This window comes from Macrobrachium rosenbergii, chromosome 19 (genome assembly GCF_040412425.1).
Source record: "Macrobrachium rosenbergii isolate ZJJX-2024 chromosome 19, ASM4041242v1, whole genome shotgun sequence".
NCBI lineage: Eukaryota > Metazoa > Arthropoda > Malacostraca > Decapoda > Palaemonidae > Macrobrachium > Macrobrachium rosenbergii.
This window is the reverse complement of record NC_089759.1, coordinates 20390243-20417897: the sequence shown is the minus strand read 5'-3', so window position 1 is coordinate 20417897 and position 27655 is coordinate 20390243. Positions and strand designations below refer to the sequence as shown.

At 37.2% G+C, this 27655-nt stretch overlaps 1 protein-coding gene across 1 annotated transcript; it reads left to right on the top strand.

Annotated features, from left to right (window-relative positions):
- Nucleotides 1-729: 729 nt before the first annotated feature.
- LOC136848692 (fanconi-associated nuclease 1-like) lies at nucleotides 730-24846 on the top strand. The gene is given in 5 exon segments (XM_067121194.1): nucleotides 730-857; nucleotides 9064-12569; nucleotides 17258-17377; nucleotides 17700-17814; nucleotides 23655-24846. Coding segments are annotated over 4 exon segments (4479 nt in total). The 5' UTR covers nucleotides 730-857; nucleotides 9064-9098; the 3' UTR covers nucleotides 24428-24846.
- Nucleotides 24847-27655: the final 2809 nt, after the last annotated feature.

Genomic DNA, 27655 nt, shown 5'->3' with positions numbered 1-27655 from the left:
CCATTTATTATTTCCTAAGACTTGACAGAATTTGGATTTCTTATTTTTATATGATTTTCATGCCAAATATTTTTTATACTTCCACTGTACATTTCTGCTTGGTACTGCTATCTGATTAAGTTGTTTTTAATATTGTTTTGATGTTTATATACTTAGATTTTGCTGAAACTTATATTTTCATATTTAGAACATGGGTAACTTACTCATTTGTTTTATATTTTGATTTTACTGTGCTGGCAGAATGGATGCAAGATATTTTCTTGTAAATTACTTTGTTCATATTAGACCACCAGTCATAAAGAGCCCAAATCCAAAGTCCTCAGACATGCAGATTTTGAAATCCAGAAGATGAAAAATCAGAATCATTAAGAATGACCACTTTATATGCAAAGTGTGTGCACTTCCGAACCATTGTTTGGTAGTAACTACCCAGTTCATTCTGTCGCCTGCCTCAGGACTGCATTTCTGTGCTAGATCATTGCTACTTTGCTTCAGCAGTTTGGAATCTGTGATTTCTACCAATTCATTTTCATTCACCATCTACTCATTGCTACATTATTTTTTCATTTATGTACAGTTTCATTCCCTTTTTATTTACAGTGAGTGATTTTACTTATTATTGTCTGTTTAATTCAGTAATTCTGATTGTTTCTCCCTGCTAAAAAGACAGCTTTGTCCTCAAAATTCCCACAGCACTTGGCTGCCTTTGAGCAGACAGGGTGTGCAAAGAATCTCCAGGGCGATAAAGATAAGGCACGCTCATTAAAAATGTGCACTATGCTGGAACAATGGTGGGAAAAAGTGGGAAGCTGGTAGAAATGGCAGCAGGAAGAACTGTGGACATTTGTTGTGATCAGGTGAGGTATAAAAGAGCTGGTACAGAAATTATTGATAGCGTCACAGAGAAAGATAATTTCTGGTTTAATAGTGGTGAGATGGGACAACATGCATTAGACATAATTGTCAAAAATAAAATATTTGAAGACTTGATAGAAGTGGGTCAGATTAATGAAGGTGACGAGGATCCTTGTAAAGAAGGGCTTACCATTGTTATTGATTTACTCACAATACAAGTAAAATATCATAAAAGAAAAGCAAGAATTTTTGGAATAGCTGTTGGGTGCAGTGACAAAGTGCCACAGTAAAAAAGGGATGCTGATAGGAGGAGACCTAATTGGCATCACAGGAATGGTTTGTGCATGTTAATGGTAGATATAGCTTAAAAGAAAGAAATTGTGGGAAGAAGCAGTATTGGGATTTTGCCAAAACCAAGGATTAAAGCTTTAGAACACATTTGTAAGAATCCCAGAGAAGATGATACACACTGATTTCGTTGGAAAATCAGAGCATCAGTGAAAAGAATTACAGTCATCATATAAGGTTTCCTTAACCCTTTGAGATTTGGGTAGGGAAGTGTCCCAAAATTTGTTTGACCAATTATGAACAGAGCAATATTTTTCTTTTCTTGATCACTATTATTTTATTTTTCATATTATAAAGCTGGTTATGGTGTTACTTTGAAATACAAGGAGAAAGTCAAAATGACAAGGTGATGTTTGCTGAAAATTTTTGGTGAATGACATTACAGTATTTTGATGTCATCAGAATCTCAAGGTTTGGGAATGGGATGACATCATCTGACAGTGTTGAAAGCTCACACAGTTAATGTCGTTTAATATTTAGGGATAGAAAGAACAGAAACCCACTGAAACTACACCAAAAAATTATAAGATAGAAGGAGGTATAACGAACTGTCGGCAAAGATTGCATTGGAAAGCACTGTAATCATTGGGAACCACTGAAAGTAGACACACAAAAGGTAACATAGAATATGTTACAGTGAGACATGGTGGTGGAATTAAGATACACAAAAAACAATTGACGAGAAGAGAGCCTTTAAGCTCTGGCAAAGGATACCGATGTATACAGGGAAAAGAGAAGGGAGGCTAAAATGTGGATGGAAAGACAAAGAAGATTTAGGAAAAATTAAATTAAAATCTCAACACAGTAGACGGCACTGTATAGAAAATATCATGGAACCTGTGACTCAGAGGTTTGATAGCAGATGATAATAGCTTCAAGAAAGCTGAAAAATTTAAGTCCAGAGGGATGAAGCATGAAAGCATCAACTGTTCAACACATGTAATATAGAGATGACAAGCACTGGGTACCCAGTAAAAGCTTCAGTGTCTATGGCAAAGATGAATGATACCACTCAATACACATTGCATGGGAAATACTACGTGATGAAATGTGTAAGCTATCAAGGACCACAAATCATTGGAAGTAAGCACCGGTTTATAGGAAGAAAAAGCAAGAGTAGGAAATGCAACTTGTTACGAATGACAGCTTATAAACTGAAGTGCAGGCTTTTACATGTTAGTAAAAGAGAAACAAACCAACTGGAGTAAGAGAATGGACTGCAGATACTTTGAATACAGTTCTACTACCAGTGGTTAAGTGATACAGTATAAACTAAAAATAACAAGGGAAAATTTTTTTGTATGTTGATCCTATCCTCACAGCAGACACTATAAATTAAAAAATTCTGCATAAAAGTTTGTAATACAAAAAGTAGTTTACCTGTCCGAAAATCATTTTTACCCAGACATTGGAAAAGTAGTGTGTAAAACCAGCTTTCATGAGTAAAGCAACTAAACACTTTCTAGAATATTATAGGCCAATATGTAACCTGTCATTTCTATAAAAAAGAAATCAGTGAAAGTGGAATAAATTAGTAGTTCATTGAACATTGTAAAAGAAACAGCACCGTACTCTGTAATCAGTTGTCCTTGAGAAAAAGCCACTACACCAAAACAGCATTGTGCATTGAGATAAATGGTTCATTAATAATACTAGCAGACCTTAGTGATATGTAAACAAAGTAGACATTGTTGATTCACTAACATGGTCAACGAGTACCTGAACTCCGGAACCCTTAAATTATAAATGAAAATTACATATCTACAGCTAAAACCTTGTTGGGAGAACTACCAAAGGAAATGTTCTAGAACCTACATCATTAAATTTATCCAATACTGAACTATTTATGGAGTGTAAAAAAATCTGAACTATTTATGGATTGTAAAAAAAAACATGAAATTACATTTTTATTTTACAGAAGAGGAGTGCTGTGTGTGCACCTCAATTGGTGCACCGTAGGAATTGCTAAAGGGTGTTTGCAGCATCCCTGTGGCCCCTAGCTGCACTCACTTTCTAGCATTTTACCTGCATTCCCATTTCCTTTCTCCAGTCTGCTGTCCAGCTGCTCTAAGTATTTTTAGTATACCATTGTGCTTTTCTCTCACTTCCACCTTTAGATCCTTGTACTTCATCTCTTTTATTTTCTGGATCTATTTATCATGCTGTCCAGCCACTCTAACTCCCTCTTTTCACTGAAATGCTGAAAGGCGAAAATGCCTCATTGCTTGGCTTGACAGCCTAAATTTCATAAAATCATAAATCAGTCAAATTGATCATAGCTTAGAGTATAACAAAGACCAACTAAATGAGGACAGCACCGAATGTATTCTAATAAGGTAAGAAATGGAGACAAGTTGATTTCAAATGGTGAAAATAAGTTGCAAAGTGAAAGTAAAATTGATGGACACCTTAGTATGATATGACCAAACATTAAATGTTATGAAAATTGGACATTGATTGCCTAAACACAATCATCACTACTTAGCTGTTTTTTTTCAATTACCCAATAGATTGCTTAGCAGATAAATTACTAGATTTAATTAATAAGGCAAACATTAATAGTGAATATGTCCACTCATGATAGGATACAGTTTTATTTGATTCATTGGTTACCTAAGTAATCAAGTTACTAAAATATATGAAATGCTTTGGCATATAATGCAATAAAGAATGTGAAACTATAGTATTTTAGAAGTATTAAAGTAGTAATTTGCCTTGGGAAATGAAAAATTAAAAAACTTAGAGAAATTAAAGACATGTTCAAAGCACATAACACAGACAAGTAACATTTAAAAAGTAAAAGTGGTCCAATTGGTAGATGGATGGATGGATGTATGATATTTAGGGCAAAAGCCCAGGCACTGGGGCCAACAAGGCCATTCAGCGCCGTCCAATTGGTAGATGGAATGAGAGCCTATAGGAGAGTCCAAAAATGGTGGTGATGAAGATGATAATCAATGCTTGATCAGATTTTGCTGCTTAAAGTAAGTAATTTGACATATATTCCTGTCCGCCCTTATTACAAGTCGCCATTATCACTAATTTTCAGTTCAGTTGTAACTCTGAACTCAGTTTTCCTCTGAAGCCAATTTTTTTTATATTTTTTTTCAGTCACCAGCAGTAAAATCTGCGTATATTTTAAGTCCCGAGTGTCACTGAGCCTCTTTTCAGAAACTCCTATACAGGCGCAAGGACAAGCACGAAAAACAAACAAAAGTGTAGACATTCAAAATTTAAATTAGAGAGCTGTACTAAAGGACCACCTGCAGTACTACTACTGTTGTGCTTTACAAAACTAGCGGGAATTTGTGTGTCCGATTCCGTTTTCAAGGTTTCCTCTAAGATTTTTAGTGACGAGCATAATTCAGGGTCAGATATTGGTTGGAAATTTATATATTGCTTGAAGTGCGACTAAATACTAATATGTAAAGAATTTAACGTAAATTTTGTACTCCGTAATATTCCATCTTTTTAGAACAGATGTTAATAGCGAACGTAAACAAAGTCTAAAGGTGTTCGTCGTCTCTTACTCTTCGTGCCACTATTACCTCACATTTAGTAAGCGTTATATTTGTGTTGTTTATTATTGTTTTTATTTTATAAATGCTAGTCAGCAAGTAACATCAAAGTACCTGTTTAATTATTTTTGTGGGAATTTTGTCTCAAGGCTTATTACTCGTCTTAGGTAATAGGGTATGCTAGGAACACTGCTAGACAATTATCCTGTTATACCCAATCTAATGGTAATGTAACGTAAATTACCTTTGATTGCATAAAAATTAATGGTAATTCTAAGCCGGCTGTCCGCGGTGAGCTAGACTATGGCAATTGACGTTTTTCTATGTTGTTTTACTTGCTTTACAAGAATTTAAAGTAATATTTTGTCGGCCGGCTGTAACTAAGCTGTCATTGACCTTTGAAGACTACGCGGCTTGAATTGCCTAACGCAGGGTAGGTCTAAGCCAGCATTCCGCAGCAAGCCCCCCACCCCTCCATAGCTAATACGGCAAAATTGTAACCAGTAAACACCCCTGAAAATACCAACATAACGTACCCTAGAGGTGTTTACTGGTTACAATTTTGCCGTATTAGCTATGGAGGTTGGGGGGCGGGCTTGCCGCGGAATGCTGGCTTGGACCTACCCTGCGTTAGGTAATTCAAGTCATGTAGTCTTCAAAGGTCAATCACAGTTTAGTTACAACCGGGCGACAAACTATTACTTTAAATTCTTGTAAAGCAAGTAAATTAACATAGAAAAACGCCAATTGCCACAGTCTAGCTCACTGCGGACAGCCGGCTTAGAATTACCAAATTAATTACGAATGGCCTAGAACAAGAAATAATGTCAGAAGTTACAGAAAGTAGGTAAACTAGCATTGCATTCATCTGTACCAAGACCAATAACGAAGGTTAGGGCTAGTCATTGTATGTCAGCAGCCTATCATGTCTCTTTAATATCACAACTTGATATTGCAGTTTTTATGCCATGCTCGTAAGTCTTCTGAATATGCTTAATGCAAAACTCGTACTAAAATTTAATGCTAATTCACTGTTACCAAGGTATTTTGCTTCTTTTGTTGATGTAGTAGGCTAACATTCATTCTTGTGAATAAAAATACTAACTAGGCCACTTTCTAAGTGCAGAAGAATCGTGCAGCCTATTTTCATTATTTTTAAACAAAAAGCCTTAGCCAATTTCAGCTGACACATCCTAACCTAACCTTAATCATGTGGCACCAGAAGATTTATCTTATATTAAGACCCAGGTTTGTTCCACACATGAATAAATATAGCCTATTTAGCCCAGAATATGAGGGTTAACCCAGTACACCACCCTTGAAGTACAGAGATATGGGATCACAGTTTAAAACTGACTTTATATGGGGGGAAAACAAAAACAAGTCAAAAGCAAGGATGTGTTCTAACCCACTTACCCCTAGGTGCAGCATTTGTCCCCTTCCTTGGACCCCAGTCTAGTATGACCTAAGCCTAATGTGCCATAGATTTTAAAGTGAAATACAGGTGTGCATCGTAACCTGAGATGCAGCATTTAAGCTAACTAGGGAGCCCCTGGATCTCACCATAACCAGAAATAAGTGGCTGTGAATAATTTATTAGCAATACTTTTGATATCTTACGTATTTGTTAGCCTTGTTGTTGGAACTATAAAGGCAAGTGGGTAGCCCAAACCCTAGCCTACTTGACCATAAGACCTAAGACAGATTTCCACAGTGGTTGATCATGGCATCTAAGGTCTGTTTGGATGAGGGCAAGGTTCCAATGGAATGCACTGGAGGAGTAATTGTTCACTTGTGTAAGGGTAAAAGTGATAACATAGACTGTAAAAGTTATAGGAGCTAAACATATACCACGAAAGGTGTAAGGTAGTATTTTGATTGAGAAAGTAAAACAGTGGCAGGAGGTTTGTTAAAGGAGAAACAGTATGTATTTGGACAAGGAAGTGGGAATTTATATCAAAGGTTTTCTTATGCAATTTTTTTGGAGAAACATGAAAGTAAATAGTTAAAGCTGTGTGTGCCATACAGTGACCTTAAGAAAGCCACAAGGAAAGTAAAGGAATGGAGTGCAAGATCTTCCTCCTTTACCCTTCAGCATTCTCAAGCAAATGCCATACAGCAGAATAAAGATTGCAAAGAAAACTTGCTTAAAATAAAAACTTAGGATTAAAAGATTATAAGTCCATTTAATTCATGCAAAGATAAGGAACAGCTTTCCTTGATTATCTCAGCTACTGTATTGCCCAAGAAGAGGCTTAGGATATTAACAAGAATTATTGATAGTCTTTCATATTTCTTTTAAGTCTTTGAACATCTTGTGCAGATGTGGTCAATAGTGAAAATGCCTGGACTTGATATTACTATTATTTGTTAGCTGTACTAATGCAAATTCTGAGAGGTGTCTAGAAACAGTGTTTTACAACTTTTAATGATATTCTTAGAAAACCAATCAGTTCTGTGTGATTTTTCACTTTAGTGTACAGAAATAGTATTATTCTTTGGTCAGTTCTAACTGAAGATTTATATATTGACATCCAGTTCTTACTCGTCTGGCCAAATAAAATTCATCACGGCTTTTGACATGTGATTTTGTAACAATTTACTACTCTGTCGAGGAAGGTTTCTTATAAGCTTGTGTTTTGCAGTGTTTTTATATGAAAAGATTACATTTACTCTGAAAAATTTCATCATTGATTTGATGGACTGAAAGCCAGTGAAATAAGAGAAAGGGTAGTCTTGTGTTCTTAGTTGAATTCTTTTTTTTTTTTTCACGTTCATATAAAATGTCTTTGCCACTTTTATGTAGCAGGTATCAAAATATGAGCTTGAAAATTGAATTTCCTATATATCTTTTTTAGTATATTGTTGTTTGTTATCCAGTGAAGAGAATACAAATTTTATATTAGCATGAATTCTTGAAGAGATGTAGGCCTGTATTTTGTTGCTTTTTTATATATACTAAATTTACTCTTTAGAAGGTGCACTCTAATAACAATGACTAAAAATGGCAAGCAACCATCTTTTTATATTTCTATAGTGAATGTGATGGACAGGACTTGTTCATTCAGTTTTTCTAAGAGGTTATTTACAGCTATATACAGTATTTAGGTGTAAAGTGAGGACATAATGCTAGAAATAGAAAAAAAAAGTTCAAGAGATTCAATAGACTATTGATAGTGTAGCCTAAGCTTGAAAGTTATGGATTTCTAGAAAAGATATGATTGAGTTTAAAAGATCTACACAATATTGTACATTCTTTTTACATTTAATAAAAGTTTTTTCAAGTTCACTTCATAAAGAAGAAGAAAAAAAATTTAGCAAGGTAATCTAAGGTTAAATTGCAAACAGTTGCAGACTACCCCAAATTCCTAGTCCCTGTAGGGGGTAGTGCCATCAGTGCATCTCATGCAGCAAACTGTAGGTATTACTTAAGTTCTTTGCAGCTTCCCTTCGGCCCCAAGCTGCAACACTTTTCATCCCTTTTATTGTACCTCCATTTATATCCTCTTTCTTCCATCATACTTTCCACCCTCTCTTAACAGTTATTTCATATTGCAACTGTGAGGCTTTCCTCCTGTTACATCTTTAAAACCTTTTTAATTTCAATTTCCCTTTCAGTGCTGAATGACCTCATAGCTCCTGAAGCTTGGCCTTTGGCGTAAATTTTATGTTCCATTCCGTTCCAAATTCCAGTTACTGTAATACATACTAATTTTCACAGAGGCTACATTGTCTGTGAAACTTAATCGTAGCAACCATAGCAATAAGTGAGGGGTATATCCACACTCAGTTTTCAACAAATCATCTGATGAACTCGCATCTTGATAGTCAGCCTTGTTACCTGATTTATTTACTTTTACATTGAATCCTAGAATAACAACACTGACAAATCTACAGTACACTAGTATGCATTTCTTTTGCAAATATATGATGGAGTCCAAAAATGTAAGAAAAAAATAAACACCAAGGCTAACTTAAAATGTATGTAGACAAAGGATGTATATTTCGTATGGTACAACAGTCTTAAAATGCTGGGTAACATTGTTTCAACCCTTGAAAACTTGAGATAAGTTGAACCTTTATTACCTCATTCTTCCTTATCTTTAATTTGATAATATATTGTGTAAAGAGATATAAAAAGAATGAGCTTGCTCATTGTCCAATTATATTTCATTGGTGCATGGTGTAAGTGTAGGTATTACAAAATCAAGTCTTGGAAATTTTTATTATAATGAATATATAACAGCAACTATTTACTTCCACCGTTGCATTTTTCATATACAGTAAATACAGTGCTTATATTTTGTAAATAATTATTTATTTTTTCTCTTGTTGATTTCAGGTCAGGATATACCTACAAGTATGGTGTAACAAAAAATGAAGCGAGGAAAGAAAAATGACATTCCACCTTCTAAACCTCAGAAAACTCTTTTTGACTTTTTCAAGCCACAGTCCAAAGAACCAGCACCTGCAGTTGTCAAAGTTACCTGTCCTGCATGCCTTTCTGAGGTACATGAGAGTAAAATCAACTGGCATTTAGATCAAGATTGCAAGAGCCGGGAGAGGCCTAAAAAGAAAAAAGATGGAAATTTGGCCAAGCGGAAGAAAATCTTAAAGTCTGTAAAAAGTGAAATTGCTAGCAAAAAAAAACAAAGAATTTTGTTATCTGATGATGAAGAAAATGATTTCTACATGTCAGATGAATCAAATGATGTTAAGATAATTGAAAATGAAAATTTAACTGATGATGAAGAACCTTACATTACCCCATCTATGGTTGAAACACATATTTTTGAAATTGACGAACAGTATCAAACAACTCCTGTTAAGTCCCAGAGTTCTTTGTCCCTCAGTGGAGAACAAACTCTCTCTCCTTACTTTTCACAAAGTGGGAAAAACACAGCAGGTTCTTCTGCAGAGCATAAGGAAATAAAGCAGGAAGGTGAAGTCACTGGCTCCCCTCAGCACCGCTTAGCTTCATTAAAGGCAGATTGGGAATCACCTTATTTATCACCACCTAAATCAGTATTGGGTACTGACTCATCAACTAATAAGGAAAGTACTTCACATAATAATGTTGAAAGTCAAACTGTGAAGGGTATGCTTGAGAAAGAAAGCAGTAAAAGTTCTTTCACGCCTTCCAAATTATCGTTGAACAAACAACGAACAGGCTTGGAAGTAGATGCAGGTTTAAGTGGGATGGAAGATTTCCTTCCAAGTTCTGCTTACCACGCAACCCCGCATAAACTTTCCAAGGACTCTTCAGAAACACCCAGTAACCAGCTAAAAGCATCAGTGGAAGCAAACGAGAAGTGTGAAGTTGTTTGTACTAAATCATCCGGCTCTTGCATTAAAGGTAATGACAGGTTTAATGAAGACAGTGATGATGATTTTGAAAAACCCATTCACTTCCGAACTCCAGAGAAATTACCAAAAAAGAGACTGAAAAACTTAATAGGGTCTGGTAAGAAGAGTAACACCATAGAAGTTGTTTCTTCTGATCCTTCCAACATTTCATTGTCTCCACTGTCAGGTCCTCCTGATGTTATTGAAGAATTTTTGTCACCTCTGATAGAACCTAGTCTTGTTTCCCCAGTGAGATCACCTAACCCATCTGGAAATAGTTTCACTGGCACTTTAGTTGATAGTGAAAATAAGGCAGAACATATCAGAAAACTTTTTCCTACCTGTGCTTCTGAAAGTAGTCAAGATAGTATTAGTGAACCAGAAGCATCCAAATTTAAAGTTTTCTTATCTCAAAATATAAAGTCCAGTACTAACAGATTCCCAAAGCTTGATAAGGAGAGCATTTTTGATGCCTTGTTGAATACAGCTTCGCAAAGCCAGGAGGATAGCAATACCTCGCAGGATCAAGGTGCCGCTACCACTTCTTCCCAAAGTCAAGGTCGGTTGAGTCAGGATGACGGGAATAAAAGGGTTTGGGTTCGAACACCAAGAAAAATTAACCAGAGTATTAAGTCTACTGCTATTTTACAATCTTCACCCCATAATGTCTCCAAAAACTTTTCAGCAAGAGGAAGGTCAGTTTCTTTATCACCACAAAAACACAGTACATCACCCAATAAACAACTTGGAAGTTCTCAAGACTCGCCAACAGTGTCAGAAGTCTTTGCCAAAAATAATTATGACAAATCCATTTTTAGGGGTCATAAAGGGTATTATTTAGAAAACTTTTTGCTGATAATAACAACAGTTATGTCTGAGCCAGGCGATTTGCAGCTGTTTAATGAAGAAGACCAGTCAATTGTAAAAAGCTTCTATAAATTAAGTTTACAAGCTCAAAAGTTGTATGTCCGGTTGTTTCAGAGAAAACTGAAGTGGAACAGATTATCCAAGCTTGATTATCGTGACATTTGTGATCAAGAAGACATGGAGTTGTATATCAGAGAATTGTCATATGCCAATTTTTTAAGACTGGAAGTTGAGTTATGTGATCCAAGTGAAGTCCTTCAGTTGTTGTCAGCAGATGAACTGAAAAGTCTGTGTAAACAGATGAAAATTTCAGCCACAGGAAAGAAAGAAGACTTGGTAAGGTCTTTACTTAACTTCAATAAAAGTCAGCCGTCAGTCCTGTCTGCTTTTTCGAAGAGCTCTTCTGAAAATTGCGTTATTTTAAAGCAGGCTAAAGAATTATTGGGACCATGTTGCCTTGTCAACAAAGATGTACATCGTGTATTTATGCGTATAATTATGCTGTATGGTTTGCCTAGGTATGATGATGAAGAAGACAAAGGAAATCATATCCAATTGACAACTTTGTTAATGGTGAACTTAGGTAAATTGAGTTTTCCAAAATATGATGTAGTCAGGCAGCACTCTATATTCCAGTCACGAGATGAGCTCATAAGATTTGAAGGCTGCAGCCAGCTTCTAACTGATCTGCATGATTGTCTTGAAAGACAAAAGTGGGATGAGTCTCTTCAGTATTGTGATCTTGCAAAAGTAACTTATGAAGAGCTTATTAACAATAGACAACTAATGGAACATGATTTGTCATTGCCAGCATTCCTGCGTTGCTATACTTCCATTTCTGTACTTGTTCATATCTTGAGTTGCTCAGTCGAGTGTTACCAAAGACTCAAGATGTACAGGAAAGCTGTAGAACAGCTGAGGTTTTTGCTGAATCAGACTTCACACTTACAAGACTATCGTGGAAGATGGTATGATAGATTAGCTCTGAATCTGGAAGCACATTTAAAATTACCATCAGAGACTGTGGAAGTTATTAAAGAAGCTTTAAATGACCCTGAGGTTCGTGAAGGTCACCGTTTGTCACTGAGCATGAGAGCAGAACGGATGGCCACTTCTTCACGTTACAAGTCTTATGCTCCGGAAATCCTTGAGTTACCATTAATGAAACCAAAGGAGGCACCAAAAGTTATTATTGAAGGGAGATCGCTGCCTGGTGAAGCGGGCTACAAAAAAGTGTTTATTCGTCAAGATTCAGATAGACATGCTGGTGAAGGGGAAGTGACTGTGTGCTCTGTTGAAGAATTAGTACTAAAGCATTATAAAGATCAAGGCTACATGGAAGGCTTGCATCGTGAAGGAACCACTATAAACTCGTTGTTTGGTTTATATTTTTGGGATATCTTGTATAGTACAGTGCCAGATGTCTTTCGGTCCCCACATCAGGCAGCTCCTTTGGATTTTAATGATCCACATTTTTATACTGCAAGAAAAGATTTGATTGAAAAGAGATTATCTCAACTTTAGAATTATACCGAAGAGGAAGCTGGAAAGGAACTGGAAAGAGTATGGAATGAACACATAGGAAAAACTTCTTTGGTTGCTTGGGATATATTCCGTAATCTAGATTATGTCAAGGTAAGTGACTTTCATTTATATGAAATTTGTGAATCACTCGGGATCTCACACAAATAAAAGCCCTAATATTGTACTCTCTCTGCATTTTTCCTCATCTTCTCACTAAGGATAGGCTAAAGGAATTGAAGAAAAAGTAAGAGAGGAAGAAAACTAGATTGGCAATGGAGGAAAAGATTTTGGCACAGTACCATATATATGACCTAGTGGATGCTGTATGGATGCATGAGAGGAAAGGGGATACTTCTTCAGTTAAAACCCAGTACAGGATTACCTCTTTTAGTAGTCATTGTGCATTGCTTCTGCCTTTTACATTATGTCCATTCCCTTTGCTTCATATCAGAACAAGTCCTCTGGATTAGCCTGATGAGGTTATTAAAATGCAAATTGGTGTAACTCAGCAGTGTTGTTAAACTATTTTATAGTGATATATAATACTTGATCTTCACATCAATTAAAATATTTTCAGAGAAAAGAGTTGTAATTATTACAAGGTAGTTTAACCACTGAGTCACATTTCTAAACTCCAGTGGGCTGCCCTAAAGGCTTTGTTCTGAGATGGAAATTAAAAATTGGCATAAGGTATAGTTAAAGAAGAGACATGCAGGCGAGTGTGTCTGTGATCCCACTTTGAAATGCAGAGATAAATCAGGAACTGGAATCGTTTACCATACTGCATCCGTTTTTTATCTTAGTTACCCTTAACTTAAGTAGACATTCATGAGATTGCTGGGCTGGGCCCATAGCTAATGGCATTTTACATGGTAGAAAAGTAATGACACTGAATTACAGGTAGTGTTTTGTATACTTTGTTGTTGCAGTTTAATTTCAGTGTCCTGAAGACACTTGAAACGCTTGGAATACACAGTCTTGTTTGAAGATAAGGTATGGTGTCATTCTGACTAAAAAATAGAATTTGAGGCATTAGTAGTAAGTAAACAATTGGATTGCCACTTGGGTATTCCGTCAGGATCAGCATAAAGAAAGATTAGGTCTTCCCTCTCAGCATAAAGAAAGATTAGGTATTCCTTCTCAGCATAAAGAAAGATTAGGTATTCCTTCAGGATCAGCATAAAGAAAGATTAGGTATTCCTTCAAGATCAGCATAAAGAAAGATTAGGTATTCCTTCAGGATCAGCATAAAGAAAGATTAGGTATTCCTTCAGGATCAGCATAAAGAAAGATTAGGTATTCCTTCAGGATCAGCATAAAGAAAGAATGATTTGAGTCAGCCCAAATTAAGTGCTTTGTCACAGGAAAAAGTGGTATGTGGGGGTAATGGCAATGACAAAAATATTGAAGGGGTAGTTGAAGAACAAGGATAAAAAGGAATTAATAAGCAGAGAAGGTTACCAACATTGATATATGACTGCTCCCTTGGAACTGTTGGGTAGATACTACCTCATCCACACAGCTTAGAGTTCCTTTTTGTTCTGTTTTCTTCACTGAATAAACATATATCCACCGCATACACTCTATGCTTCTATTACTCTTCATAATTATGAAAGGATAGTAAGAGATTATAATTATCTAGTGGCATGTGTCTCTTTTATGGGAATAATAATGTTAGTATGTCAACTCACACCTAAACTTTTGATAAAGATGAACAAACTAAAAGGGAATAGCTGCTCAAACTAGTGAAGAAATTTATACAATTTTCAAGACTTTTCTTAATTCAGCTTATTCTTTAGTATTATGAAATGAAAAATTAATATAAATACAGTATTGATCAATAATAAAATTATTTTAATACTGATTCATTAATATATAATAATAAATACTGCATGTGTAGATGAAAGTACAAGGGGACTCAAACCCAAAACTGTGGAAGGGCATGATATAGGGCAATAGCAACCCAAGGATGAAATTTGCCAGTTAGGAGTACCAGTTCAGTGGGCTAAAATTGATAAAGTTGTGCTATCTGTGACTTCCTCCATTGCCTGCTTCTCTAGATCAGTCTTACCCAGTACTTGGCTGTGTGTTTAAAACAGTTAGTATTACCTCAGTTACCTGCATTAATATGTCGAAGGCCCTTGCAGTTATGTATATGAAGTTTGCAGATACTACAAGAAAAAACTTTACATGTACAGTAAAACAGAAATTGTAAAACCATTTTTTCCTATATTGTCTCAGCATGGTACTGTAGGCTATATGCTTATAAACAACACTCAATACACTGCAGACTCCCCTCTACTTACAAACGAGTTACGTTCAGAATGGCTGTTGTATCTTGATTTGTTCGTAAGTCCAACTTCATATACATAGAGTCAGTACATACAGTACTACAGTATTTATATTTTTCATGCTAAAACACAATTCTAGTACTGTGCTGTATTTTATAGAGTATTTTATTAATACGAATGATATATAAAACCTAAATGCATCAAGCAAATTATGATAATACAGTGAAGTTCAGTTTTTCTTACCTTTGAAACTGGTATCGTAGGCTTGACATGATGGATGATGAGAGGGGGAGAGGCGGTGTGGAATTACAGGGGTGGCGGGTCGTTAACATCTTAGGATTCTTGCGACATTGCTTTCTTCTGCATGACTTTCTTCAGGAAGGACTGCTTCGCCAAGGATTTCTTCAACATCACTTTCTTCTTCATTTGGGGCGAAAGCAATCTTAGAATTAGGGAGGCTGTTGAGGTTAAAGGCACTGGTTTGAAGAATTTGTCTAAGGAAGTTTGGATTGTTTTTCTTATTTTTTTCATTGTATATACCATAACACTGGATAGCATCATAATGGTTGTTGCTACTTGTGAGAATTTCTCAACATTTGGTTCCTGATTCTCAAAAATAGTCAAAGCTTTTTTTATAAGAGAAAACCCCTTGGCCGCCAATTTTGTTTCAAACTTCTTTAAAGGAACAAGTTCTTGCTGTTCTTCTTCTTCTTCATGTTCTTCTGCTCTTTGCATTTCTTCCAGTTCCTTTAAATCCACGTTCGTCAACTCCTCTGAATGAATCTCGAATAGCTCTTCAAAGTCTTCTTCCCCTAAGTCAAGCTGTAACTTTTCACTTATGTCAACAAGACTGTTAACGATTCCCTTTGCCTCTTCTTGATTAAATCCTCTGAAGTCATTGACAAACTGTGGGCATAAAGCCTTCCATGCTCCATTCATGTTGATGTCACTCACCTTATGCCATGCAGCACCAGTATCCTTTATACAACTGTAAATGTTGTAACCCTTCCAGAAGTCACGTAAAGTCACACCTGGGTTATTTACCTCTCTCAGTGCTTGCCTGTGTGTACAACGAGTGTAATATTTCTTGAAATTTACTATTGTGCCTTGATCCATTGGCTGAATGAGTGAAGTTGTGTTGGGGATAAGTAAACAATTTTAACATCTGAATGGAAATCATCTAAGTGCAGTGGGTTACCAGGGGTATTATCCATGATTAAGAGTATCTTGAAAGGAATTCCATTCTCACAGCAGTACAGCTTGACTTCAGGAACAAAGTGATGAAAAATCCAGTCTTCAAATACAGCAAGAGTAACCCACTCTTTGCTATTGGACATCCAGGTTACGGGTAGAGAACTTATTGTGACATTTGTCAGTGCCCATGAATTTGGTGCATTATACATAGGAAAGTTGTAGCTTCAAGTCTCCCAATGTGTTGCCACCCAGCGGTAAAGTTAGCATATCCTTCTCCGCTTAAATCCTAGCATTGTCTTCTCTTCATGGCTGATGTACGTTTTTTATGGCATTTTTTCCAGAAAAGGCCTGTCTTGTCATCAATATTAATAATTTGCTGGGGGGTATGACCTTCCTTATCAATTATTTCCTTGAGTATCTCGGGAAATTTTTCAGCTGTTCTTTGTCGGCCCTCGCTGGCTTACCAGTAACGGACACATGATGCAAGTTAGTGTATTTTTTTAAATGATGAAACCTTCCATGACTTGCAGCAAATGTTTCATCTTCAGCGCTTTCACGAGCCTTAGCCCTCAAGTCATCGAAAAGGCTTTTAGCCTTTTCCTGAATTAGCCTTAGGTTAAGCGGTACACGTCTTTGTCTCTGGTGTTCCATCCAGATACCCATAAGTTTTACCATTTCTTCTACCACCCTTCCCCTTCTCTTACTTATAATTATTGACTGCATTGGCACAGCACTTTCAACGTGTTATATAATTCTTTGTTCTTAAAAATTGTGCCGATACTTGAGTGATCTACATTGTGTTGGCGTTGGCCTCAAGATCTGCAAGCCTTCATGGTCTAGGAAATTAGTAAGAGGCTGTCCCACCTAAATTGCTACACAGGGTATATATTTGAATAGTACTGAAATAAGTACATTCTATTAAACAATTTTTTTTTAATAAAAACCAAATATTCAAGGGGTCCACCTCTCAGCACCTTGTCTCTTGTGGAAAGGTCAGACAACACAGTGTGTGACCATTTTCTGTGAGAAGGAAGCCGGGGAATCCCAGATGTATCGATTTATACTGACCACAGGAGTAGGCTGGTATAAATTAATAGATTTGTACTAAAGAAGTAAGCTTCTTAAAGAAATTTTTGTTTAGTTCTTGCAAGGTAGAGTTTGTTTCTTTATTATAGTAGTATAACTAATTACACAACTAAAATTTTACAGCTCTACAATAAAGCAGCATTGGTCCTTTTCCCATTAGCATCATGTTCCTCCAAAACAAACTTCTAAGCCATTTCAGGGAATAATCTGAATGTTTTTTCTCCACAGGGATTAGTCTCAAGCTTGAAATTGCCAGTTTTGTCATCCATCTGTAGACGATTGGCTGTAGATCACAGATTTACCCGGAGTGGATTTCCTGATCTTATTGTTTGGAATCCTGTCATTAAGGTCTGTATGTATTTTTATCCTTGATAGTAACATCATTTCATTTACTGTCTCTCTAGAGTGAAACACTATTTCTTTGAAATTTTAAACAGATTTTGTTGCAGCCTAAAAATTTATTGCAGCCAGTACATTTTACCTATTAACACTTAAAAGAAATCACAGGGTTTGGTGGAAATTAACTTTGATAAAGTTCTAATAGCATTTTTTATTAGCTTCTGGACTACTAAGTGCAGCAAGCTTTGCAGTTGTGTCATTAAAAGTAGTTTACTTTGCGATGTAATTAGTTGCCCTATTTATGGTATCACTTGTTCTCTCTCTCACACAGAAATGCTGTATTGTTGAAGTTAAAGGCCCCAATGATCGTTTGTCAACAAAGCAAATCCTATGGTTGGATTACCTTCTTGAACATGGTGCTGTGGCTGAAGTGTGTCATGTAGAAGGTAGATATTTGTATAAGGGTATTATTTATTTACCAGTATTTTTATACTTTTCACAAGTAGGTACTGTAGTGCCTATGATTTCTTATTTTTCCTTGATTAACCATTTAATTGTTTAACTTAAATAATATGCATAGTGCTGTACAGTATATGTGTTATTCTAGCTATGAAAAGAATTTTGCATGCTAATGACCTGGTAATTATCCAATAGAGGTAACGTAAATTAGGATAATACTCTGATGATTGTTATTGAATAGTCATGCTTTAAAAAATTCTCATAGATAATTTAATATATCTTGTGCCTAGTTATTGTCAAGTAGTGTAAAAATGTAATTTTTTAAACTAAAACATTTTCTGATACATTCCCATTAATCATCTGATTTCTGTGTAGAAATCCCAGTTGCATCAACCTGTTATATAAGGAAAAGAATGTTTCTAGTACACATGCCTGTACTTTTATCTGATGCTTTATACTATCCCCTATTCTATTATGCAAATACAAACCAAACATAATAAGTGTGGGAATGGGCAGAGGGCACAACACTATTATGGTTAATGGGTTTGAATTTAAAAAATGTGATTTTGTTGTAAAAAATTTCTTGCTCACTACTGCCCTATTAATAGGTGGGAGGAGTGACTTTTCTCTTCCAGATAGGAAGAAGTATGGAGGATAGAAGGCGCACAAACTCAGAGTTCAGTTCCATACATTAAGTATTTGGCTTGAGGCAGAAGTGTTACAGGCCTGCGAGCCAAGTATTTGAATCATCCGCGAAGTGCAAAGTCTGAGTACCCAGTAGAGGAAAAGCTCAGTAAAATTGACCACTCACTTATGATTTGAAGCAGTTCATATCCAGGAGTGCCACTCTTGATAGTGCCCAGTAGGTTAAAGGTGGATCAAGATAATAAAAAAGGCCCAGCGGCCCTCCCATTAGGTAGCACATCCTACTGCAACCGTCAGTCCCAGTGATAAGATATCTTAATGCTTGTCAGTTATATCTTTAAGGTAGAACTAGTAGAAAATGGAGTGGCACCTCCAGGCTTATGCCCATAGACTTGCAGCTATTTCAAAATTATGCATAAATATAACACAAGTGGAGATGGCTTGGACTTATGGGCTCATATCCTTAATTGTGATAATCAAAGTCCTTGTGAAAACCAGATCATAGAGATCAGTTTTCCTAACATTGAGGAGCAGTCTCAAGGAAGATAGGCATGACCATTTAAAGCAATGCATTTAAAGTCGTGTAACCCCAGACGGCACAAAAGTGAATCGTTCTGAGACAAGTTGGTAAGGCTGGAATAGTAAAAGAAGGTAAAATCTCTTGTCTCATCATACCAAGTCAGGCAAGCTGTGAAGTTCACCAACTTTTTGAACATGCCAGTCATCAGGATGCAGTCTTGATAGTTAAAATTGTGTATTGCAGCCTCAGGCAAGGGCTTAAGGGGGGGAGCTTTTAAGATCTTAAGGACCAGGGCCGAATCTTAGTTCGGAGGACCCAAGAAAGGACCTAGGCACCAACCCAACTGACTGAAGGTCCTAAATGTTCTTATCACCACATCCACATACTGACTAAATGAAGCTGTAAAGGTTGGTGTTTGATCTGCATGATATAGTGACTGTAGCTACTGCTTTCTCTGAAAACCCTCTTTTAACCTGTCATGGAACCTGTGGAAGTAGTTTCTTTCACGGGGAAAGAGACTCTGGTTAGTCTGTGACAAAATGGCAAGTTCCAGCAATTTCTTCTTCTTTGCCAGCACTTGTTGAGTTAGGCTGAAGGGAGGGAAGGCATAACATCCACTTGGTACTCCATGCGGCAACTTATGTGGTATTTCCTGTTCAAGGAATTCCTATAATGAACCCATGGAACAATTTTTATTTTGTTTGTCTGCCCAGTAAAAGAACTCTACTGCTATATGACAAAGTGATTAAGTGGTTTAATTTTAGTTCCTTTATTTAGCAAGAGTGGTTGTGTTTCAGGACTTGAGCTTGATGCCTCTACCTTTCAAGAAGTTTGCCATCACATTCTCTCTCTCTCTCATATGCTTGAGAACTTCCAAGTGAAAAACAGAGGTCTGAGCTTATCATGGAATCTGTGAAAGTAAGACTCTTTCTAGAGTCTCTTCCAAAGTGGTAGAGACCTTGGACTCTCTCTCTCTTTGAGATTAAATTGGATAACCCCAAAACATGAAGACAGATTCCAGCCTGTCATGAAACATGTAGAAGTGGGGTGCTTCTTCCAGAGGGGAAGAGACCTGAGATAGCCCACGACCAGATCAGAATGCTGTTGGGACCATAGAGGCGTCCATATTTAGAATCATACGTTTCTTGATGCCCACAATTTTACCAGCAATTGTTGAATTAGCCTGCAGGGGATGACGGCACAAACTTTCAGTCCATCCCAGGCTTGAAACTTTGTCTCCATCCCCCATGCAGCACGATCCAGTTAGGTAGAACAGTAAATTGGAGACCTGTGATGTAAGGAAATTATGAATGGATCAATTAGTGAAACCCCCTACACCAGCCAAATTACCTTGCAAACATCTGCGTTTTGGGCCAAGATTGCTAGGTAGTGGAACAGAAGGAGTACTGCTAACTTAATGCCAGTATTCCAATACAGCAGACTCCATTTTCTTTTATACCAAATTATCCCTGTCTACAGTGTATTATAGAGCTGTCCTCTCTAATCTTCATTCTACATATGAATCTGGGTAAGATTTGAAATATTTCTAACTCACAAATTTTTGTCAGGCAGTTTCAGGCTCAGCAGCCATTAAGATTTTAATATTAGTTTTTAATAGCTTGTTATAGATCCATAGAAATCACTGCAAGATTCTTCCTTCCTTAATGTTATTTTAAAATTCTTAGATTTCAGCAAATCTCGTGACATACTGAAAAGTGACTCATTACAAGGATAACATTATTTATTAGCCTTTTGTTTGCTTAAAATTTTATAGCTAGAATAGTACTCCAGTATTAATGCTGTTATGACTGAGCCTTTTGCAATCTGTGCCCTTTCTTCATCATCAATTGGGAAGGATTATCTGTGTCTACAGTATTCACCTACAAACAACAGAGGAATTTTGGGGTTTTTTCTAACCAATCACAGTAAGATTTTCAAAATACCCTGCTGTATTTGATTAAATACTTGCCAGGGCACATTTTCATTTGTGTGATGCTGTAGTTTGACATATGGATATTTGTTAGTAACATGATCTGTCCCTGTATGTACTGACTGCAACAAATGTTAAGCTTTGGGAACAAATCAGGTAAATTTTAACTGATTTGCCATATTTTCTTCTAACCCAATCATGGAATTTTGAAATAGCTGTAATTTAATAAATAAAATCTAAACATTATCTTTAATAAAGACAAACCCTTTTGGCCAGCCTTGTATGGGCTAAATAAATTAGTTCAGTGGTTTGATGTGCATTTGAAAATTAAGGCTCATGATATTGATTATATTTGGTCTTCAAATGTAAATTTAGTGCTAGCTGCCATTCTTCATGTTGGGAATAGATGTCTCTCTACTTAGCTGCAATTTGTCAACATGTAAATGTGGTTTGGTCAAGATAAGTTGTTGCAGCGAGCAGTGTGCCATGCGAGTTACCACCTTCAACATCATGATAGCTGTTTTGTCTCACATTTCCATAACAACAGGGTACCTTTTGAAATTCTTTTTGATTGCTTGTGATCAAGTGTTAAGATTCTATCATATACTTACTTAATAACATTTTAATTGCTCTTGGCCTTCTAGGTCCTTTCAATATAAGAGCTGCCAAGGATATTGACTTCACCCCTCCCTTCTCCTAAATTGAGATTCAGGCAATATGTAATTTATTGGACTGTATGAACATCATTATTATTAATAATAATAAAGTTTAATTGGACCACTGAGTTCACATCCCCAACTTTCATAAGGCTGGCCCTAAAGGTTTATTTGTAAATTATTATATTGGATCTTAAAAATTTAATAAATGGATATGTTCGAGATTCTCATGAAATTTCTTTCATGAATTTCTCCAATACTTGACATACATTGTTGGTTGAAAAGTCACTTAAAAAACAGGCCAATGCCATAGGTATACAACCAGTGCTTAAAATTACAGTGAACCCCCCCGTATTCGCGGGGGATGCGTCCCACACCCCCCCGCGAATAGGTCAAATCCGCGAATGCTTAAAACCCCTCCAAAAACACTTAGAACTGCCATTTTGATAGCTTAAACCAAGAAAAACCCTGTAAAAATGCTTATACCTGAGTATTTTAATAGTTTTATCACAAAAAGTGCATTTATTCATGAAAATTATATGGAAATACAGTAATTAGTGAATATTTCTCAGTGAAAAATACCGCAAATGGGCGAATTTTCTGCGAATGATGGCTAGATATGTTCCACAGAGAAACCCGCGAATGCGTGAGTCCGCGAACCATGAGAACGCGAATACGGGGGTTTACTGTATCTCATTATGAAACATAAAAATTCAGACTCTAATTTTATGAAATTTACATTAGCCCTTTTTCATAATGTAAAAAGAAAGTTGCAGCCTAAAATATTTTTCTTAGTAATAACATTAACTTGAACAGTTAAAACTACAAACCCTCAAAGTTTCATTGAAATTAGAATTGTCAACTCTGAGATAATGCTTATTGTGCAATAACTTCAAATCTGTTTTAGGTAAAGTTGATTTTTTTACTTTTCAAAGTTCATCAGAAATACACCCTGGTATAAAATTCACCTTGGTGTAAGTTATTACAAAAATAAAGTGAATTTAATGAATACAGTATGCAATGCTTGTGTGTGAAAAATTATAGCAAAACTTAGTGTGATCTAATCACATATACAGTTGTTGGAAACAGTGATAGTGATTTTACTTTAGTCACCCTGCAATGATATCAGTTTTTCTTAATTCCCATAACCACTCACAGAAAACATTGATATCTAAGTAAGGTGGCAAGTAAAACTACAATTTTCCAGCTTGAAGGGATTAGATCATACAAAATTTTGCGATAATTTGATAACTTGTCACTTATGAAATATCTTTGTAAGAATAGAATAGAATATAAAATTTAGGCCAAAGGCCAAGCACTAGGACCTAGGAGGTCATTCAGCCCTGAAACAGAAATTGACAGTAAAAAGTTTTGAAGGTGTAACAGGAGGAAAACCTCACAGGTGCACTATGAAATTTGTTAGGAGAGGGTGGAAAGTAAGATGGAAGACAGAGAATATGAATGGAAGTACAGTAAAAGGAATGAAAGTGGCTGCAGCTAGGGGCCGAAGGGACGCTGCAAAGAAGCTTAATGGCTATAGTGCACCACATGAGGGGCACTGATGGCACTAACCCCCTACGGGGAATATCTTTGCAAGGATAATAACTTCTTAGAGGCTTTTTCTAAAGCACTTCATACAAACCCATTAATCAAATGCAATAATGCCCTCCCCACACTTTGGCTTTGTATCTTATGTCACAGTAAAGTGCAGAATTCTTCCTCCAAAAGAAAAAGCATGCATATTGGTCTTCTCTTCCAGAAGGAAATGTTCGGTGTAACCTGGATTTTACATTTAACAGGTTTGTATGAAAAATGTGTTTTATGGTATGAAACAACTTTGTTACAAAACTTTTACAAACAATTATATCAACCATCATCTCATATTCTAATAAGTGACAGCAAGTAATATGTGCTGAAAAACAAATTCTTAATTACAAGAACTTGAAAATAAGTTGAAGTATGCAGTGAATTGCATTGTTCTTTTTACAGTTTTGAAGTGTTTTTTAATTTTTTCATTTATTTTTCCAGTTTACATATGGAGAAATTTGCTCATTAATTAATATTTCAACATTACAGCAATAGGAGCAAAGAAAATGAAATTGGCCTCACCTCGAAGAATCTCGCCCAAGAAACGGTCCCCAGTAAAAGTTAGTCCCATTGAAGGTGATGCAAATAGTAAGCCAGGAAAGAGACGGCAGAGTAAGAAGAAAGTGAAAGTTTCAGATTACCAGGAAGAGCAGACTCCAGAATCAAACAGATCATCTAAGATTAAAGATGATACTGAGGACAATTTTCAAAAGATAACAAAAAGGTCAAATAAAATCCTAGGCAAGAAAGAGAAAAGTTCAGATCCACCAAACAAGCCCTCTGTGAACAAAAGCACTTCGGTATTAAAAAGGAAGCAAACAAGAAATACTATGAACAAAGAGGACAAGGAGAAATTAGAAACATCAAGTCATATAAATGCCAGTAGAGAGAACGTGAATACAAAATTACAAGGAAAGACACCAAAAAATGTAAAAGCAGTGGATAATGAAGTTAGTTTAAAAATGCAAAAGAACTTGAAAAATGCTAATAATGTAGAGAATATTTCAAATCCATCCAAGAAGCGGCAGAAAGACGCTAACGTAGAAGATGATGAGGATTTAAAGCCACCAAAGAAGCAGGCAAGAAATACTAATGAGAGGCAAGTAAAGATAAAAGCTCCAAAGGAACAGTCAAAAAGGGTTCACATGGAGGAAAATCGTTTAAAACCAGCTCAAAACCCACAGAATTCACAAGCAAATGAGGCACATAAAAAACGTTTACAGGCAACGAGAGATGTCAAAAATAAAACTAAAAAAACCTAATACTGATACGATCCCACAGAACCAACAAGAATGAGGACCAATATTCATGCCACAGTGCATGGTTAAGAGTTTTTTAAATTGGTATAAGCAAAAAAATTTTTTATTATATAAAAAGAACTTGAAAATATGCACAGGATATTTTCTGTTTTAAGAGATTGACATTCTGTTCTTTTAAAAGTTTTAATCTATTTTGCTAATGGCATTGTCATGTGGCTTCCTATAGTTGGTCCAGTGGTACAGCATAATTATACATAATTGTCACTGTAAATATGGTACAATTTTATTGTATCAAAAGATTTGTTCTTAAATGAAGTACAGTTTTTGGACTATTTACATTGTAGTTTCAACATTACTGCACGCATGGCAAAAATGTTCAATTTCCTTTTATTGTAAACTAAATTTCTATACAATTATACAAATATTTTATTTGTTTCCAGAGAATTTAATTGTATTCTATTAAAGTATGCCAAATTAAAAAGAAATTTATATTTTTCTTAACATACAAACCCACACTTTCACAATATATGGAGTATTCCCAGCACTTTGCTATGCTCGGCTGTTCCTAGACTAGTCTCAAGACAAAGCCTATAGTCTAAACCCATGCTGACCTCCACTGTGCAAATCAGTCCGTGCTTATTGTTGGACCAACCTTTGTAGGAGTTGTCCGCGTGTATCTTTGTGGACGGGTGCCTCTCCTGTGGGACCACTCAAACTATCTGAAAGACTGGTAAATACTTGGGGAGCTGTTGCAAGTCCAAAGCAGAGAGCCCTGAATTAGAGACTTTTGCAGAGACAAATCGTAGGTATTTCCTGGAGGCTGGGTGTACTGGAATGTGGAGATAAGTCTTTTAGATCTAAGGAGACCATGCAGTCTCCTCCCCTGATCGCCACCAAGACTGACTGAGGTGCTTCCATTTTGAATGGAGTGAGATGCAAGTAGGTGTTCAACGTTGATAGATCTGTGACAGGTCTCCGACCCCCCTGATGCCTTTTCCACCAGGAAGAGGCGGCTATAGAATCCTGGTATATTTTCTTCCACTATTTCTACCACCCCCTTTTGTAGCATGTCTTGGACTTCCCATTGTAGGGCTCTCTCCTTGGCGGATTTGCTCAAAGGGGAGGACGTATCCCTTCCTGAGTGTTTGGACCGTCCATTCCTCTGCTCCCACCTTCTGCCACTCTTCCCACTTGTTCCCCACTCTGGTCTGATGTTGTGGAGGGGGGGGGGTCCTTTCCTACCCATCTAGTCCCCACTCTTTCCCATCCTGACACGTTTCCCTGGACGGAGGGGTAGGGTGGTATGGAAGGACTACCTTCCTTCCTTTCTTGATCTCCCTTAGAAAGATTGAGAGCCTTGCTGGCAAAATCTGGTCTGAAATGTCTGCTTCAGCCGTTTCACCGGTCTACTTTGGTTCCCCGTACTGAAGAACTGTCTTCTTGTTGCTGATTTGAAAGGGGTTGATAAAATATCTTTTGCATCCTCCCTCGTCTGTTATTGCCCAATTCAGAGGCTTCGGATGAATGTAGAACCCATCCAACCTATCTGTTGAAATATGTCTTTGGGCCAATGACAGGAAGGACTCGTCTTTTCAATAGGATATTAGCCCAACCATTGGCTACTTGTTTCGCTACATAGTCCAAGGCTTTTCCCATTGCGTCATATATTCTTTAATAATGTTCCCCGTTTCGGGAAGCATGGAGTCTTGTAGTTCCAACATCATTGCCCCTTCGCACCTGTCCAGCCAAGAGATAGTTCTCAATGCCCTTCCCAACACTACTTCCATGCTCACCATTTCTGTTAGTGAACTTGGTGCCGATCCATTGCAAATGTCTACAGAGGGGTTTCCAGGCAAGCAGCAAAGTGCTGCATTCACATTCCTAGAAAGGGAGGCAGGTCCTTCCAGAACAGTACAGGCAGTCTAACTGCGGGGGTTCTGTTCCTGGCTGAGTGACGATAGCCAAAAATTGTCAACAACTGAAACCTCACAGTAATTATGGTAAAAAATGGCATTTACGACGCCATAGGAGCCAATAAACCGCTTACTGGCGCCGAAACTTGCCCAGTGCTGATAAACTGTTTACCAGCGCCAAAAATCTGGTTGACAATGTCATTAGCCCAGCATCATAAAACCAAAACGCAGTTAACCGATGCTGCCGATAAGCAAGGACTGCCTGTACTTGACTTGTCGAGGTAGTGGAGGGGGTAGTAATTTTTGGGACCTGGAGGCATATAGGGAACCGTTCTTCCCCGCTATTAGGCTATCCAACAGCTTTAAGGTGGACCGTACCATTGGAGACCAAGGTAGTCGCATGGATTGTTTGGCCTCTGGTGCACTGTCCACTATCTGTTCCATGAAAGAGGAGTTTGGACCGTCGTCGGGCGTTTTATTATCAGGCTCAGGAAGGCCTAATTTATTTCTTAGTCTAAGGATGAAGTTGGCATAACTGGCTTTTCCTTTGGCAAATCTTGAAAGGAGGGGTCAAAATCCTCTTCTAAGTCTGACTGACTTACTTGGCTTAAAGTTCCCAACCTTTCTTGCACTCATTCCTGTTCTGATGATTGATCGTCCAGTCCCCAATGCCATGGAAAATACAAGTTGGTTGTGCCACAATGTCTTCAATCCTTTCCATACGTACTTCATCCTGAATGGTTTGGGAAAGTATGGGACCCTGATCTGCTATGGCTCTCCTGTGGGTAGGATTGTTCCCGTGCTGTTGCTCCCAAGGCCGAGAGAGGGCGTATTTCCAACCTACCGCCCGGTGTCCCAGTTCGGTGTACAGTATGGTGATGGGACCAGTGTCGGGATGAGTGTGGCCTTTCTTGTTCCCCACTATCCGCCCTGAAGGTACTGTTCCGAGACCCACTGCTGGTCGACGGATAGGGATTGCATGACCAGTGACGGCTTTCTCCATCTCTCTCATACCTAGGGGAGGTACTGTGCCGTGTCATGCTTCTGGAACGTGAGCAGGAGGTCCCCCCATGTCAGTACTGTGACTGACTGTTCTTGTTGCCTTTGATGCTTCCATTCCGGTGTGGTTGAGGAACATGGGTCGCCTCTCCTGTAGACGTTCTTCCTCTCGGAGGTCGGCCCTATTTTACGCCGCTTGTTTCGCTCTGATGAAGGGTCAAGGGGAGAGCCCAACTCAGCAGAGGTAGATCTCCACCTCCTCTGGTCGTGCGAGCAGCTTTTTCTCTGTTCCTGTTCCCCAACAGGCTATAGGGAGAGT